The sequence below is a fragment of the Mustela erminea genome, chromosome 16 (genome assembly GCF_009829155.1).
Source record: "Mustela erminea isolate mMusErm1 chromosome 16, mMusErm1.Pri, whole genome shotgun sequence".
NCBI lineage: Eukaryota > Metazoa > Chordata > Mammalia > Carnivora > Mustelidae > Mustela > Mustela erminea.
Window position 1 is genome coordinate 24525242 of NC_045629.1, and position 15845 is coordinate 24541086.

At 36.7% G+C, this 15845-nt stretch overlaps 1 protein-coding gene across 1 annotated transcript in view; it reads right to left on the minus strand.

Annotated features, from left to right (window-relative positions):
- Positions 1–2699, minus strand: part of TRPA1 (transient receptor potential cation channel subfamily A member 1) — a 65656-nt gene extending 62957 nt beyond the window's left edge. Inside the window, exon 1 of the mRNA XM_032316738.1 lies at positions 2318–2699. Coding sequence (XP_032172629.1) covers positions 2318–2428 — 111 coding nt within the window. The 5' untranslated portion in view covers positions 2429–2699. The remainder of the gene's footprint in view (positions 1–2317) is intronic.
- Between the last annotated feature and the right edge of the window lie 13146 nt (positions 2700–15845).

Here is a 15845-nt window from a genome sequence, read left to right on the forward strand (position 1 = left end):
ACAGTCTACAGGTCTGATCAGTGACATGCTGTCAACACAAACCCAATTACATGCTCTAGAGGACAAATACTAGGCTCAGACGCTCATAAGGTACTGCTGAATTCAAAATGACAAAAGAGCATCTAAGTACTTTATATAAGCTCATCAGATGTGCTAAACAGTCTGGATTTAGTACAGTATATGTTAAGTTGGGTTTTGAAGAGACTTCTTAAAGTTCTGAAAGTAATTCGGGAATGTCATTTAGACAGAATTATTTTATATTCACTCAATACAGTTTTATTTTTTTGTTTTGTTTTTTGTCACAGGGTTACTTCAAATTCTTTTGGATTCCAAACTACATGACTAGATACAGAACATAATCACTTTTAAAGAAACTAATTCTAAGCACTTTAAAACAGAGGTATCTCTCTCTGTGTCTGCCTCTCTGCCTACTTGTGATCTGTCAAATGGATAGATAAAAATCTTTTAAAAAAACACAGAGGTATCAAATGCATTTTTTCTAGGTTTCTTTAATGAAATACAAGCAGTAATGGGGTAAAAAAGAGGGAAACAGGTGAAAGATTTTGACAAATGAAGGGTCAAATGCTTAGAGTGTCATGGAAAAAGGTAAAGGCCTCAATCAGATGGTTCTCTGTCCACATTTCTCATCTTGTAAGGTTTCTTCCATCCTTTGATTTTTTTTAAGTATTCCTGAGATGGTGTGGAGATGCTGGAGAAAATACTATACACCACATCTTTTTAATCAGAAAATCTTTAGAGTCAGAACTCTCTACAGTATTATAGGTACCGATTTGTAATTAGTCTCACCGCTGACATTCCTACAGAATGACCTGGAATTACTTTAGTTAATAAAATACATAAACCCTTCAAACTACAAGCTCTATTGTAGCCTCTAAAAGCCTTAAATCACATAAATGGCTCTACTTGATTTAGGCAATAAAACTACATGAACTACAAACAAAAATATGAAGTTTGAGACTCTGTGCTGCAGAAATCCTTTGGCAAGTATCTCTTGAAAACAAAACCACGTTGGTAAGTGAAGTATTTCTGAGATTTGTGAAATGTACAATTTTCTTCCAGTCTGTAATATTAATTCCAAAAACACTATCCTAGCCCTGGAACTCAGGACCTCAATCCTTTGGATTAAGCCAAAAGACCCTAGTTAATATGTTTATATTAAGGAGGAGGGAAGGAAAAAAAAGTGTTTAATCTGGATGTGCAAATAGGGGAAGGCTGGTTTGTCAGTTTATGTGATTCACTACACGCGCTTGTCTCAGTAACAATCTGTGCAACCTATTTAGAGGTCAAGCTGGTAATTTCTATCAAAATTAAAGCTGCACACACATCTTGGTTCTGCTAAGACTTTGATATCCATGCATATTCACTAATATACTAAGAGAATAAGCTATATCCACACTCACTACACAAGCACATGTGTGATAGCAAAACACAACAAAAACAAACACAACAAAAACACTACCTGAGAGTCCACTCATGCTGAACTAGTGAAGTAAATCATGATGCATTCACGTAAGGGAATACTATAAAGCTCCAAAAACACAGTGAGATACATCTGTAAGTGAATTTTAAAGTACTCTAAAATATAATTTCGTGTCACGTGTATGTATTTGTTCAAACTCCTCCTCCCCCGCGCTCTGGAAAATACTGGAGGCACTGATAACACGGTTCCAATTCAGGAAATGGATTTGAGGTAGGGGGTGGGGTCGAAAAGACTCGTAATATTAACGTTAAAAAAAAAAAAAAAAAAAAAAAAGACCCTTCCTCCTGCTGACATCGGGCGGAAAGCCAGGGGCGGGTTTGCTGAGCCCTCAACAGCCTCGGTCCCCCGACCCGGCCGTCTGCAGCTAGTGCTGCCTCTTGGGACGGACGCCAGGGTGTCCCGGGAACCATGCAAGCGACACAGCCCATCCTAGCCCTGAGCGCCTCGAGAAGACCACCCATCCCACGTCAAGAGGCCTCTTCTTCCACAGTCCTTCCTGACGCCCCCACTCCCCGGAGGAGCCCGCCAGTCCCGCCATTCCCCGTACTTGGGGGTAAGTCTCCCCAGACTGCAGGTGCCCGCGCCGGGGTAAGGGCAGGTTGAGCAAAGCGTAAGGCAAACTGGACACAGCAGACGCTCCTGGGGCGCCTCGCGGCCCTTCGCCCCCCGCCCCCATTCTCAGAAGGTCCCCAGTGCTCGGCGTCCTCCCGTCGCGGGGTTGCCGGCTGAGAAACCCCGAACGCAGGAGCGCAGAGTTAAGCACTGCCGCCCCCGCCCGGCTTCCGACCCGCCCCGCCCGCCCATCGCCCGGAGTACCTTAAGCGAGTCCTTGGAGTCGTCCATGTCGTTCTCCACACCCTGGTAGACTGCGCCCTGGGGCTCCTCCTGCTTCCCAGGGCTCAGCATCTTCCTCAGGCTGCGCCTCATCGACCGCACCCCGGCGCCACCTGCGCCAGCTGCTCCCCACGTGCGCGGGCACCCGCGGCGACGGAGCGCGGAGAGCTGCCGGCGCCTCGCTCTCCCCCAGGCGGAGAGAACTTCTGGAAGGGCTTTCGCGTCCCGGGCTGCTAGCAGTGCAGGAAACAAGAGGGGCACGGGGAGGAGGCAGGGACACAGACCTCGTGGCGCGCCGAGACTGTCCCCCGCTCGCCGCTTCGCGCCCAGAGCACGCGCGACTTGCCTGTCCCGGCTGCGCACACTTAGAGTCAAGGTGTCAGGTCTGGGTGGATCCAAGGAACCTGGAATCTTTTATAATAAAAACAGTAAGAACCGCCCACCCACTGTAGTGGGGCGCGGGGGTGTTTTCTTCATAGAATTGCCTTGGGACCATAGTCAAAAATCAAATGACCAATCTGAGGGTTTTGAAGGGGCGGGGGGTGGGAGGTCGGGGTACCAGGTGGTGGGTATTATAGAGGGCATGGATTGCATGGAGCACTGGGTGTGGTGCAAAAATAATGAATACTGTTATGCTGAAAATAAAAAATAAATTAAAAAAAAATATCAAATGACCATAAATATTTGGGTTTGTTCCTAGACTTCATACTCTATTCCATTGATTGATAAGTCTGTGCCTAAGTAAGTCAATATCACAATCTTGATTTTGCACTTGATGGCAAATTTTGAAAACAGTAAGTATAAATCCTCCAAACTTCTTCTTTTTCCAAATTGGTTTGGCTCTTCTAAGTTCTTTGCACTATAAATTTTAGAATCAGTTTGTCAATTTCCATGGGAAAGCTTGCTGGGATTTGATGAATTGGCATTTAGTCTATAGAGCAATTTGGCAGATGTGCCATCTTAACAATATCAAGTCTCCTAATCCAGAAATGTGGCATTTTCTCCATCATATAGATACTTCTTGATTTCTAAGCAGCGTTTTACAATTTTCCATGGACAGGCCATACACTTTGTTGTTGTTGTTAAATGTATTCCTAAGAATTTTATTAGTTTTAAGATATTTTGAACAGAATTATTTTCTTAATTTCACTTTCCGACTATCTGTTTTAAAGTATAAAAATAAAATTTGAATTTTTATATTTCTTGTATATTCTACAACCTTGTTAATCTTGCTCATTAACTTTAATAGTTTTTTTTCCTGGATTTCTTATGAACTAATAAGATTGTGTCTTTCACTATAAGGACAGTTTGCTTCTTTCTTTCCCAACTCTACATCTTTAACTTTTTTTCCCCTCCATAATGCACTAGTTAGAAGCTCCAGGACATTGTTGAACAGACAGTCAGTTGAACAGAGCTGACATCTTGCCTCTTTCTCAGTCTTTTGGAGTATGATGTTAATATTAGAATTTTCATAATTGCCTATTATCATGTTGAGGGACATATCGTCCATGATGACTTTGTTAAGAGTTTTTAATCATGAGGCGGCATTAATTTTATCTGATGCTTTCTCTACAGTTGAGGTGATTGTGTGCTTTTTCTCATTTATTCTATTATTTTACATTAATTGATTTTCTAATATTTAGTTAGCCTTTTATATGTTGCTGAATTCAATTTGTTAATATCAAGGATTTTGGTGTTTATATTCATGAAGACTATTGGTCTGTGGCTTTTCTTTTGTGTAATGTCTCTGTATGGCTTTGGTGTCAGTGTAATAGTGGCCTCACTGATAGAGCTGAGAAATGTCCCCTTCTATTTCCTGAAGTAGAACATATAATACTGGTATTATTTCTTTCTAAAATTTCTGATACAAGTCACCAGTGCAGCCTGGTGAATTGGGTTGTCTGGGCTCTTTGTTTTCTTTCTGGAAATATTTTTAATTGCCAATTTCCTTTTCTTTTATAGGTCTTTTCTGAATTTATAATTTGCTTGAGTAAATTTTGGTAATTTGTATCTTTCAAGAAATATATCTGTTCATCTAAGTCATCTATTTTTGGTATGAGTTTATTCATAAAATTCCCTTATAATCCTTTTAATTCTTATAGGATCTGCAGTATGCTGGCTCTTTCATTCCTGATTTTGATAATTTGTGTCATCTCTCTTTTTTAGCTTATTAGTTATTATAAGCTATTGCTTATCAAATTTCTTGATCTTTGCAAAGATCCAGTTTTTAATGTTACTGGTTTTTCTCTAAAATCTACTTTAGGTTTTATTGTTTGTTTTTTTTCTTCTTTGATTTTTCTTTCTTTCTAATTACTTTGGGTTTGATTTGTTCTTCTTTCTCTACTTCCTTGATATGTAACTTTCGGTTATTGATTTTAGATCTTTCATCATTCTAGTGTAAGTCTTTAAAGCTATAAGATACTTTCTAAACATTGTGTTAGTGACATCCCATAAACTCTGATTTGCTGTTGTTTTCATTTATGGCTTCTTTTTTTATTCACAAGTTGTTTTTTAGAAGTGTATTGTTTAATTTTTATATATGTGGCATTTCCCAAAATTTCTTTCAGTTGTTGAATTCTAATCCAATCTGGTTGTGGTCAGGGAACATACTTTGTATGATTTTAGTCTTTCTACATTCAAATGTAGACTTGTTGAAACATGTTTTTATGGCTGGCATGTGGTCTATCCTGGAGATTGTTACTTGAAAAGAAAGTGAATTATGCTGTGGTTTGCTCAAGTTTCTCAATATGTTATTAGGCCAGTTGGTTAATAGTGCTGTTCAAGCCTTCTGTATTCTTAGTAACTTTCTGTCTATTCTATCAACTACTGAGCGAGGAGTGTTAACATTTCGTTATAATTGTTAAATTGTCTAGTCTCTTCATTCTGTTCAAGATTTACTTCATTTTGGGGATTCTCTGTTCTTAAATGTATGCATATTTGTAATTGTTGGCTTTCTGTTGCATTTTTCTTTATCATTATGAGTTTTTTTGTCTTTAGTAATATTTCCAGTTAAAGTCAATTTTGTCTGAGATAGCTATTCCACATATCCTATATTTATTGTTTCTTTGGTAAATCTTTTCCCATCCTTTTACTTTTAACCTATTTGTATTTTTAAAGTGTGTTTCCTGTAAATAGCATAGAGTTAGATGTTGCTATTTTATCCAGCTTGATAGTCTCTGCTTTTTAATTAATGTTTAGTCATTGACATTTAATGTAATTGTTGCTATGATACCTCTATTTTGATATTTGTTTTCTATGTCTTATATCATTTTCTGCCATCTGTTCTTTCTTTAATGCCTTCTTTTGTGTCCAACATTTTTTTTGGAAAACAATTCTCATTTATTTGTAAGTTTTTAAAAATTTATTTTCTTAATGTTATGCACTCTAAAATACGGTGCTGTATTTACCATATCCACTACTCATTTCTTCCTGTAGATCTGAGTTACTTTCTGGTGTCCTCTCTTTTCAATCTGGAGGGCTTTCTTTGGAATTTTTTGTAAGGCAGTTCTGTTTGAAAAATATGTTAAGGCATACTTTTGCTGGATGGAGAACTTCTGCTTAACAGGGTTTTTTGGGGGGTTTTTTGTTTTGTTTTGGTTTGGTTTGGTTTTTGTGTTTTGGTTTTTTTTTTGAGCAACTCAAATGTTATTCTGTCCTCTATTGTTTCTGATGAGAAGACATCAAAATATCATATCATATTGTTGTTACTTAAATGACTTAAGATTTTTGCTGACCTCAAAAGTTAATGATTGTATGACTGCAAAAGTTAGTGCTTGTCTGTATCTTCCCCATTTACAATAAGCTTACCATGCTTGCATTTCTCTCCTCCCTGAGTTTCTCTTCCATCCCTGTTAATACATCCAGTATTCTAATTTCTGATTTTTAAGAAATTAAACTTTATAAAATATTTAGACAATCGCAAATTGCATTGTTTCTCACAATCTTTATAATTCTTTTTCTTGAATTCATATTAATTTTTTTAGATTCTATATATAAATAATTCTTCCAGGAAAAGTATGTTGGTGGTAAGATGCCTCGGTCCTTGCGACTTACCTTACAAAACTCTCCTTATTTTGCCTTCCTAGTAGATAGTGGTTTAAATAGGTACAAAACTCTTTCAAAGTCATTTTCCCTCAGAAATTTTAAGACTTTCTTGTTTTCTTTTACCTTCCAATATTTGCAGTTAAAGTGTCTAATGTCAAGCTATATCTCATTCATTTCTTGGTACTTATTTTGTTTATTTCTCTGAAAACTTTAGGACTTTTATTATATTCTTGGTGTTCTGAAATTTCACCATCCTGTAACTCAGTGGGGATTTTCTGTTGTTTGTCTTGTTCTGTACTCTGTGGTTTCTTCTAATCTAGTGATTATCTTTCTAGGGTTCTGGGAAATTTTCTTCTATTTTGTTTAGTGTCGTTATTTATTTCTACATAAGTTAGGCATCTTTTCATGGCAAATAATAGAAAAACACAACCAGAACTGGCTTAACCCAAACTAGAATTAATTGGCTCCAAAACGAAAAAGGCCTGTGGCAGAACTAGCTTAGGACCCAGATAGATCCAGTACTCCATGTCATTGAAGCTGTTTCTTGGGAAACCTGTGTGACTCAGTTACATGTCTGCCTTTGGCTCAGGTCATGATCCTGGGGTCCTGGGATCAAGCTCTAAGTCAGGCTTCCTCTTCAGTGGGAATTCTGCTTCTCCTTTTCCCTCTGTCCTTCTCCCTCTCGAATAAATCAATAAAATCTTAAAAATAAAAAACCTGTTTCTACTTTTTTATATCAAGAGCAAGAAATTTCTCCACTTGGGGAACCTGGGTGGCTCAGTCCATTAAGTGGCTGCCTTCAGCTCAGGTCATGATCCCAGAATCCTGGGATTGAGCCCCACATTGTTTGCCCTCTCCCTCTGTTTGCTGCTCCCCCTACTTGTGCTCTCTGTCCAAAAAAATAAATAAAATCCTAAAAGAAAGAAAGAAAGAAATGTCTCCACTTCTTTGAAGTTTCGCCTACAGCAGCACCTGGCTGAAATTGTTCAAGTTTACATCTATGGGTGTGACCACTGAATTTTCTACCAGCTCTACAAAATTTCATGATGTACCACTGGCTCTAATTGGGTTATAAATTCAATATCTTAATCGCCACAGCCAGAAAAAGAGTGATCTGATTATTCAGATCTGAGTTACATGCTCTTTGTCAATGTCATACTTGATATCAACTTTGCCTGAATTGCGTGGACTGAGAATGGGGGAAGGATCATTTCTATCACCCTGAGATCACTTGGAGTACACTGGCAGAAGAAGGAGGAATTGACGCTGAGTGTCTGTTTCCAGCTGGTTGTGTGGATGTTTATATACCTTCTCTCTGTTTGATTTTTCTGGTTACATATTAACATTTCCTGATCCATCTTTCCTTGCATCTTAAGCTTCTTGTCACTCATTTATACATAAGAATGCATACCCATACATATATATGGGTGTGTGTGTGTGTGTGTGTGTGTGTGTGTATAAGCATATATGTATAACTTATTTTTCTTTTTACACTGTGTCATGGGAAAATTCTTCAACTTGATCTTCCAATTCACTGTTTGGCTCTCCAGTTATGTTTATCATTCAAGTATTTATTTTTAATTTCACGAAGAAATTTTTATTTCAAAATTTCTTCTTGAGTGTCCTTAAATGCAGTATATGCTCACATGGTTATTTTAAAGTCCTGATCTCCTTTCCTCTTTATAGTAGTGGTCATTTCCTTCACATGCTCAGTAATTGCTGTTAGTTCATTTCTGTGTTTGGTATCTCTATGCACTTGACTTTAGTGTTCAAGCTCAGTCTCTGGGGATTGTGTGGGAGAGGCCAGATAGGCTGTTGGAAGATCATGCAGTGTGCATCAGCTTCCCTTCTGAGTTGAGCAGTTCCTGTCCTCTCTGGAACATTGCTCTGCTTCCAGGCCCCCACTGCCCACACTCCACTTTAAGCTATGGGCAAACACCATTGCTGTCTACTGCTTACTACAAATTGGAGAGGAGAGAGGTATTGACTAGCCTTACTCTGACCATTTCTCATCCATTAACAACTGTTTTGAGGAATGATAAAAGCCTACCTCTTTTATCCTTTGGCTCCTGGCTCCCTGTCATTTTTCCCATCACAGTATACTTTTGCCTATGCTTGTGTTTTCCTTTATTTATATCTCTGTAGATGTGATCCCGCTCACCTTCCATCTTCCCAGAATTCTTTTTAACATTTCTAGATGGTAGGTGGCATTGCTTGCTTTTTTGTTTTCCTACCTTTGTTTGTATTTACTCTTTATTAAATTTTTTTGACATTTCATAGGTTTTCAGATGGAAAGGAAAATAAATATGTATACTCAGACACATAACTATCACATTAACTATCTTAATTTAATTGCTTTTTCTTATTTGTTATGTAACTTTCAAAAATTCTACCTCATTCCTGCCAAATTGTATGGAAAGGAGAAATTTTTCATATAGCATGTCTTGAGCATTGAAATTACATGAGAAAAGGATTGGGTCAGGGAGGAAGGGAGGAAACTAATGTTCATGAGATTCTCCTATTCACAGGGTGTGTCATTAGTCTTGTGATCGTTGAGTCTCACATGGAAAATTCTGCTTCATCTTGATAAATAGTGAGATAAATTACACATACACATACACACATGCTACTGTGGGCACTTATGAAATGCTCTTTTCTGCCAGGGAGTCAGAGCAACTCAGTGTACTTTGTTACAGAGAAACCTGAAGGAAATTCTGCTCTGTTTACTACCCAGAGGACTAATTGCTGTACGTAGATTATCCAAACCAGCACCATTCTCAGGGCCGTAGCAACCATAGTCTAGGGAAATTATTAGAACAATTAATAAAAATGCAAATCTGATAAGATTATTTAAAATGTGAGATATTTAGAAAGCTAATTAAGTTGGCCTTCTTTCTAGACAAGGAAAACCTTCCTAAAAGTTAATTATGTCATACCAAATAATATTTTGAAATTTAGAATAAATCTAGGTATAATAAATTGATTCGTATTCTTATAAACTTTTATTATATAACTTAATCAGATGATAGAATTAGTCATTATGTTGTGAATTTTCGTTCTGTTTAACCTAAAGTGAGGCAAAATTTTATGATGGGATTAATCCTGACATTGTAAATTTTTATCTCCAACTATTTAACCAGAAGCAACAGACAAAATTTTAAAAGTTGCCATGATATCTGCCAGTGAATGAGAGATAATGGCAGATTCCTCATAATAGTAGAATTCCTTTATAGGATTTGAAAGTATAATTGAAACTTCCTACTGATTATAAAAGGCATGCAGGATACAACTTTACTTGATAGACATTAAACTAATTTATACATAGATCATTTTAGACCGGGGCAGTGAGAATACAAAAGAAAGCTCTTTTCTCTTTAGCACCTCTGTTATTTACCTTAACAAATTTATTACATATGGAATGCTTTTAGTCCAAGGATATTTTAAATTATTTAAATTTTAAAACATTTTAAAGTATTTAAAATATGAAAACACTTTATCAAATTTGTCCTAGGTAGCTCATACTAATAATGTCTGTAGTTCAAAATCTGTCTTTAGTATTTAGAGATACTGTTTACTGTTTCAAGGATACATTAACTTATCTCAGTCTGTGAAGAGAAAAACTTTTTAGGATCCCAATTCTTAAGTTTCATAACGAATTCTGGACAATAGCTTAAACAATTTGAATTGAATTAGTTGTAAAATAAAGTTTTTATTTTATCCAGTGCATTATGGTAAGGAGGTCAGGTTAAAGCTAAATAATGTCAAATGCAAAATGAGAGCCTGCGTTCCTTTCAGTTGAAACCCAAAATGGCATTTCAGATACATAATTAGTATTAAAATTATACTAATTTCTTATATGAGAAAACTTTTCTAACATCTAAATCTATGCATTATCCTTTAAAAATATGAAAAGTTACTGGGGTGCCTGGGTGGCTCAGTGGGTTAAGCCTCTGCCTTCAGCTCAGGTCACAATCTCAGTGTCCTGGGATCAAGCCTCGCATCAGGCTCTCAGCTCAACGGGAAGCCTGCTTCTCCCTCCCTCTCTCTATGCCTGCCTCTCTGCCTACTTGTGATCTCTGTCTGTTGAATAAATAAATAAAATCTTTTTAAAAAAGTGAAAGTTATAAGGTAATAAAAATTATGCTTACCTTCATTCATAAAAATTGACATCCTGTTTCTGATGTTACACAAGTATAAATGTCCAAGTAGAGAACTGTTCTTTTCCTGACAGAGTCAATATGTTACATCTACTTTTATAGTTTCATATGATTATACAAGGAGTGGTTCATTCTAAGAGTCAATATTATGCCTTTTTATTAGACTATCTTACATAAAAGATGGGTAAACACTAAGATTGCATAATGCCAGCTTTAAAATTTGATTATTGGCAACTGAAAAAAAAATCACCTAATGTAATTATTGCTTGCAGGTTTATCTCACCTGCCATGACCCCTTTGTAATGAAGTACCAAAAATCAAAATAATTAACAATGGTAGGCTTAGGAGAATTATCTGGCTTTTTTGGTGAACTAATTATCATCTTCCTACTGAATAAAAGATTACTAATAAAAGTAAATAAAGGACCATAGCATTATCATTTGTTAAAATCTACTATATATCAGTATATTGGGGATAAAACTGGCCTATCCAAGGAGAATTATCTAAAATAAAATATGATAGATGCCTCATGCCAAAAACATATATCTGTGTCTATCATGGATATGATTTAGAGAAAAATGTATTGCTAAAGTAGTTAACTATCAAGTTACCTTATGAAAGCTGTAATATTTAAAAATTAACTTAACTTTTCACATCAACTATGACAACTTGATTAAATATCTGGGGATGCCTGGGTGGCTGTCAGTTGAGCATCTGTCTTTGTCCCCAGTCATGATCCCAGTGTCCTGGACTTGAGTCCCTCATCAGGCTTCTTGCTCAGTGGGTAACCTGTTTCTCCCTCTGCCTGCCATTCCCTCTGCTTGTGCTTGCTCTCTCTCTCTTTCAGAAAAATAAATAAATAAATAAAATCTTAAAAAAAAAAAGATGTCCCGGGCACCTCGGTGGCTCAGTGGGGTAAGCTGCTGCCTTCGGCTCAGGTCATGATCTCAGGGTCCTGGGATCGAGTCCCGCATCAGGCTCTCTGCTCAGCAGGGAGCCTGCTTCCTCCTCTCTCTCTCTGCCTGCCTCTCTGCCTACTTGCGATCTCTCTCTCTCTGTCAAATAAGTAAATAAAATATTTAAAAATAAATAAATAAAAAAATAAAATAAAAAATTAAAAAAAGATGTCCCATCTGATTTATTCTCTGTTTTCTTTCTCTAAAACATTTTTAATTCACTCATTTAATTATTATTTAGAAACACTGATTGAGTTGTCACTATAATAGGTAGTGTATTGGGATCTCCCAGAGAGCTGCCAGCTTGATTAGACAAGAAAGTAGACATTTTTGCTAGAGTGTACAGCGTGTATTAGCATAAACTAATTGTGGTAATAAAACTTGGTACTTTAATCATACAGAGTCCAAAATAAGTATTCCTAACCAGCCAGAAATTTTGTTCAAGTGATAGTTCAGAAACCAAGGATATGCCCATATAGTGACTCTGCCATCTTCCTCTCAGGGCTTCCCATGTTGCCTTGTTTATTTGTATCCAGCCATGAAAGACAAAAAAGCATGGATTAGCTCCAGGGGCATCATTTTGGGCTAGGTCCTTTGTGGTGACATGACCGTAAAAACAACAAAGAAGGCTGGGAAAGGTGGTGCTGAGGAGGAAGAGGAGGAGTGTGTTTCTTGATAGTCCCTTCTGCACGTGCTCTGGGACTGCAGCTTGTGTGGGAGGTTGTTCAAGATGGCTCTGTGAAGGAGAAAAAGCCCATCTGATTTGATGAGTAGGAGCTAAACTGGAGTGGTGAACTAAGAGGTATGTGAGCAAGCTCATTGTGTAGAAGAAGGAGCCATGTGCAAATCATAGGAGTGAGAGAAGATGGTAAAATTAAGGCGTTTCAAGAACATGGGTTCCTGTGAAAGAATAGGAGGAAAACAGAGCATGAAGGGACATGGATGGGTTTTGTAATATGGTTGTCCACTTTGTAGGGTATAAAACTCCATTTTTCGTATATCTCTCTAACAATATTGTGGGAATGAAGTAAGCAGGATAAGAGTAGAGTCACTAAAATCAATAAGGAAGGCATAGTGGCCATAAAGTTGAGAAGGAAGAAGTCCAGTCCTGAATCATGACAATGGAAACAAAGAGGGGGCAGGGTTTATTAGATGTCTAGGACATAGACATTACAGACATCAGAGGACAATCTGAAGGTGAGATGAGTGAAAGTAGAATGTAGAATGTCTGCAGGGTTCCTGGTTTTTTTGAGATGGAGAGGGGAGGAAGGGAAAAGTGAGAGGTGTTCGGAGAAGAGGGAGAAAAAAATCCTGCCATCCAGAAGGCCATGAGATGAGAGATTTCAAAATGTTAGAAATATTTAATATGGTAAAACCTTCAGTTGGTAAAAAAATGAGAACCAAAAGGTAGTTTTTCAATGTGGAAACCAGAGTATCACCGGTGATCTTGCTAACAGCAGTATGAGCATTTAAATTTATTAATACTAAGCACTTAAATAGCATTGGAAATAATATCACATTTGTTAGGATAAAAAATGGTACAGCTTAGTTTAGTGTTTAAGTGATTCAGTTATAGATAGGAAGGGGCTATGATGTTTATCACAATGATATTGGACAAATTTTAAAATTAATGATTATGTTTTGAATGTAAAAAAGATTATTTCTATACAGAATTACTGGAGTTCCAATGCTGGCATGTCTCCATATGGAAAATTTCCATCTCTGCCTAAATTGTTGGGAAATTTGATGATGATAATGCATATTATTATTACTAAAACATCATGCTAAGTATTGTAATTTACAATAATCTTTTTTAAAGTTCAGTATAAAAATGATATAAGATCATGCTACTAGCAAGAATGATGACTTCTGGAATTTATGACAACAAAATTTCAAGGTATGAAGAATCAAAAATTATTTTTTTCAAATCCTTATACCCAATGATATGCTTTAGTTATTATTATAAAAGACAAACCTTTTAATAACAGACATTTCAATGTAATTCCAGATCTCTGAAGGATAAAAAATAGCTTGTAAAAATTAGCAAAACTGTAATTGGTAGAATGGAAAATCTCTCAAAACTGAAAATGCAGGGGCACCTGGATGGCTCAGTAGGTAAAACCTCTGCCTTCGGCTCAGGTCATGATCTTAGGGTCCTGGGATTGAGCCCCACATTGGGCTTTCTGCTCTGCAGAGAACCTGCTTCCCCCCCACCCCGCCTGCCTCTCTACCTACTTGTGAACTCTCTCTCTCTCCGTGTCAAATAAATAAATAAAATCTTAAAAAAAAATGCAATACTGCATTATCTAGAATAACAAAATCTCAAAGAAATAAAAGTGACATGGAAATTGGCCTATAAAATACATTTGTTTATATAATCGCATACTTTTAAAAACTGAAATGGAGCAACTTTTTCTCTATATATTCTATGAGAAGCCTCAAAAACTTAAGTGGTGAATGACCTGCATTTATTTTAAACTTATAATATGATGAGTTCTTACAAAAACAAATAAATAAAAACTACCTTTTACATTTGGTTATGTTTAGTTTTATTTTTCTCACTCTTCAGGGATAAATAAATGCAATAATTCCATAGTAGAATGTAAAACAGCTATGGACTAATATAGAGGACCACTGCAAATGTTGGTCTGTCCCCAGTAGGAAATCAGCAAACCCACACCCAAAGTACCATCTACTCACAGAAGATTCTGCAAATGGTCTGCTAAACCAGTCTTCTCCAGGCCAAGAGACACAAGTCTGTGCAATGACATGAAATGTGAAGTAAAAGGACCAATGTTTGAGTCCCAGCTTGCAATCTGGTAATTTCATGACCTTAGGTTGGTCTTGTAATTTCTCTGATTTTCTCATCTCTTATGCACAAAATGGAAATAGTACAACAAGCCTCCCTGGGGTTGTTACAAGCAAATTAGACAGTGCATGATAAAATGTTGATTAAACTGTAAAGTGCAGCATAATCATCTGGGTTTTATGAGCACCATTACAAAATGCTTATTTATTATGCTGATGATCAGTGACAGGAGAATACATTAGGAATAAATACGACACATCATTTATGGAACTTTCAGGTGGAAAAACATTTAATCTTGGACTTTTCTAAAGTCAAAGGTGCTTTATTGAGGTACTTGGGAATAAGATGAGCCTTTGGAGCAATGACTATAGACTAAGTTTTTAATTGAACCATTGTAATAAAAGGGAAATAATGCTTTCTGATTCTTTATTCCAAAGTCGCCAAGATACTTACAGTCATTATTGCACACTGTTTACTAAATTGATAGTAACATTTATTAATGAACACAGTGAGCTAAGTTTATACTTATTATCTCGTTTAAGTGCTTCCCATTTATTACCTCAGTGAATTCTCATGACAACTTATGAAGTAGGTCTTTTATTTTGTCCATTTTACAAATAAGGCAAGTAGGACATGGAATGGAATGGTGGAGTGACTTTACTAAGTCAGTGTATGTGGCTTTTAAGAACTGCCACGGATAGGGATTCTGTAGCATCTTTGGTTGTCAGTTCTAACATTTAATGATCTCTATGCAGCAGCAAGTCTCAAATACCCCCTCTATTGCTCTATAAATGTAAGTTATTTTTATCTGTAAACACTGAGACCCAATAGTCTGATTCATCTGGACTGTGCTCAATAAGTATTTCCAGGCAGATTGCCTGCCCAAGAGGAAATCCTTCCAGATATAAATTTCCTGTGTTGTGGTTAAAGAAAAAGAAACAAATTACCATTGCTTACTTCCTCAGTAAGATACAAAATTAATACAGATTAGGGTCTACATTGGATCTATCATCTGTCACCCTCATCAGGAGATTCCAAGCGCAGATCCAAGGAAGATAACTAATCTCTAATAAAGGCCAAATAGACAGCCAGGGTGAAGATTATAAACCTCATTCTTTAAAAATTGCTTCCCTACTATTGAGAACATCAAGAGAAGTAACAGTTTTGTTTTATATCTAACCACATTTAAAATAAATCTTAGTGTATAAATTGAAATAGAATATTATAATACATTGTCAAACATTAATCTACCATTTTAAATGATACATTTATTAATATTTACTGAAGACACTCTGGACTAGATGCTGGACATAAGAAAGAACGGAAAGGGAAAGGGAAAGAAGACAAGACATGGTTTCTGGCCTGAAGACCTTCTCCTGGGAGCAAAAACCCATAGATATGTTTGCAAGAAGTGGTGGCAAAGGCATTTCAGGGAGAAGAAATAGCATGGACAAAGCTTGAGGGACTGGAAGTCTCCTGTAAGTTTTTCAATGTTTTCAGATCATAAAATTAATAGGTGGGGGGCTGCATCAGAAGCTGGAAAC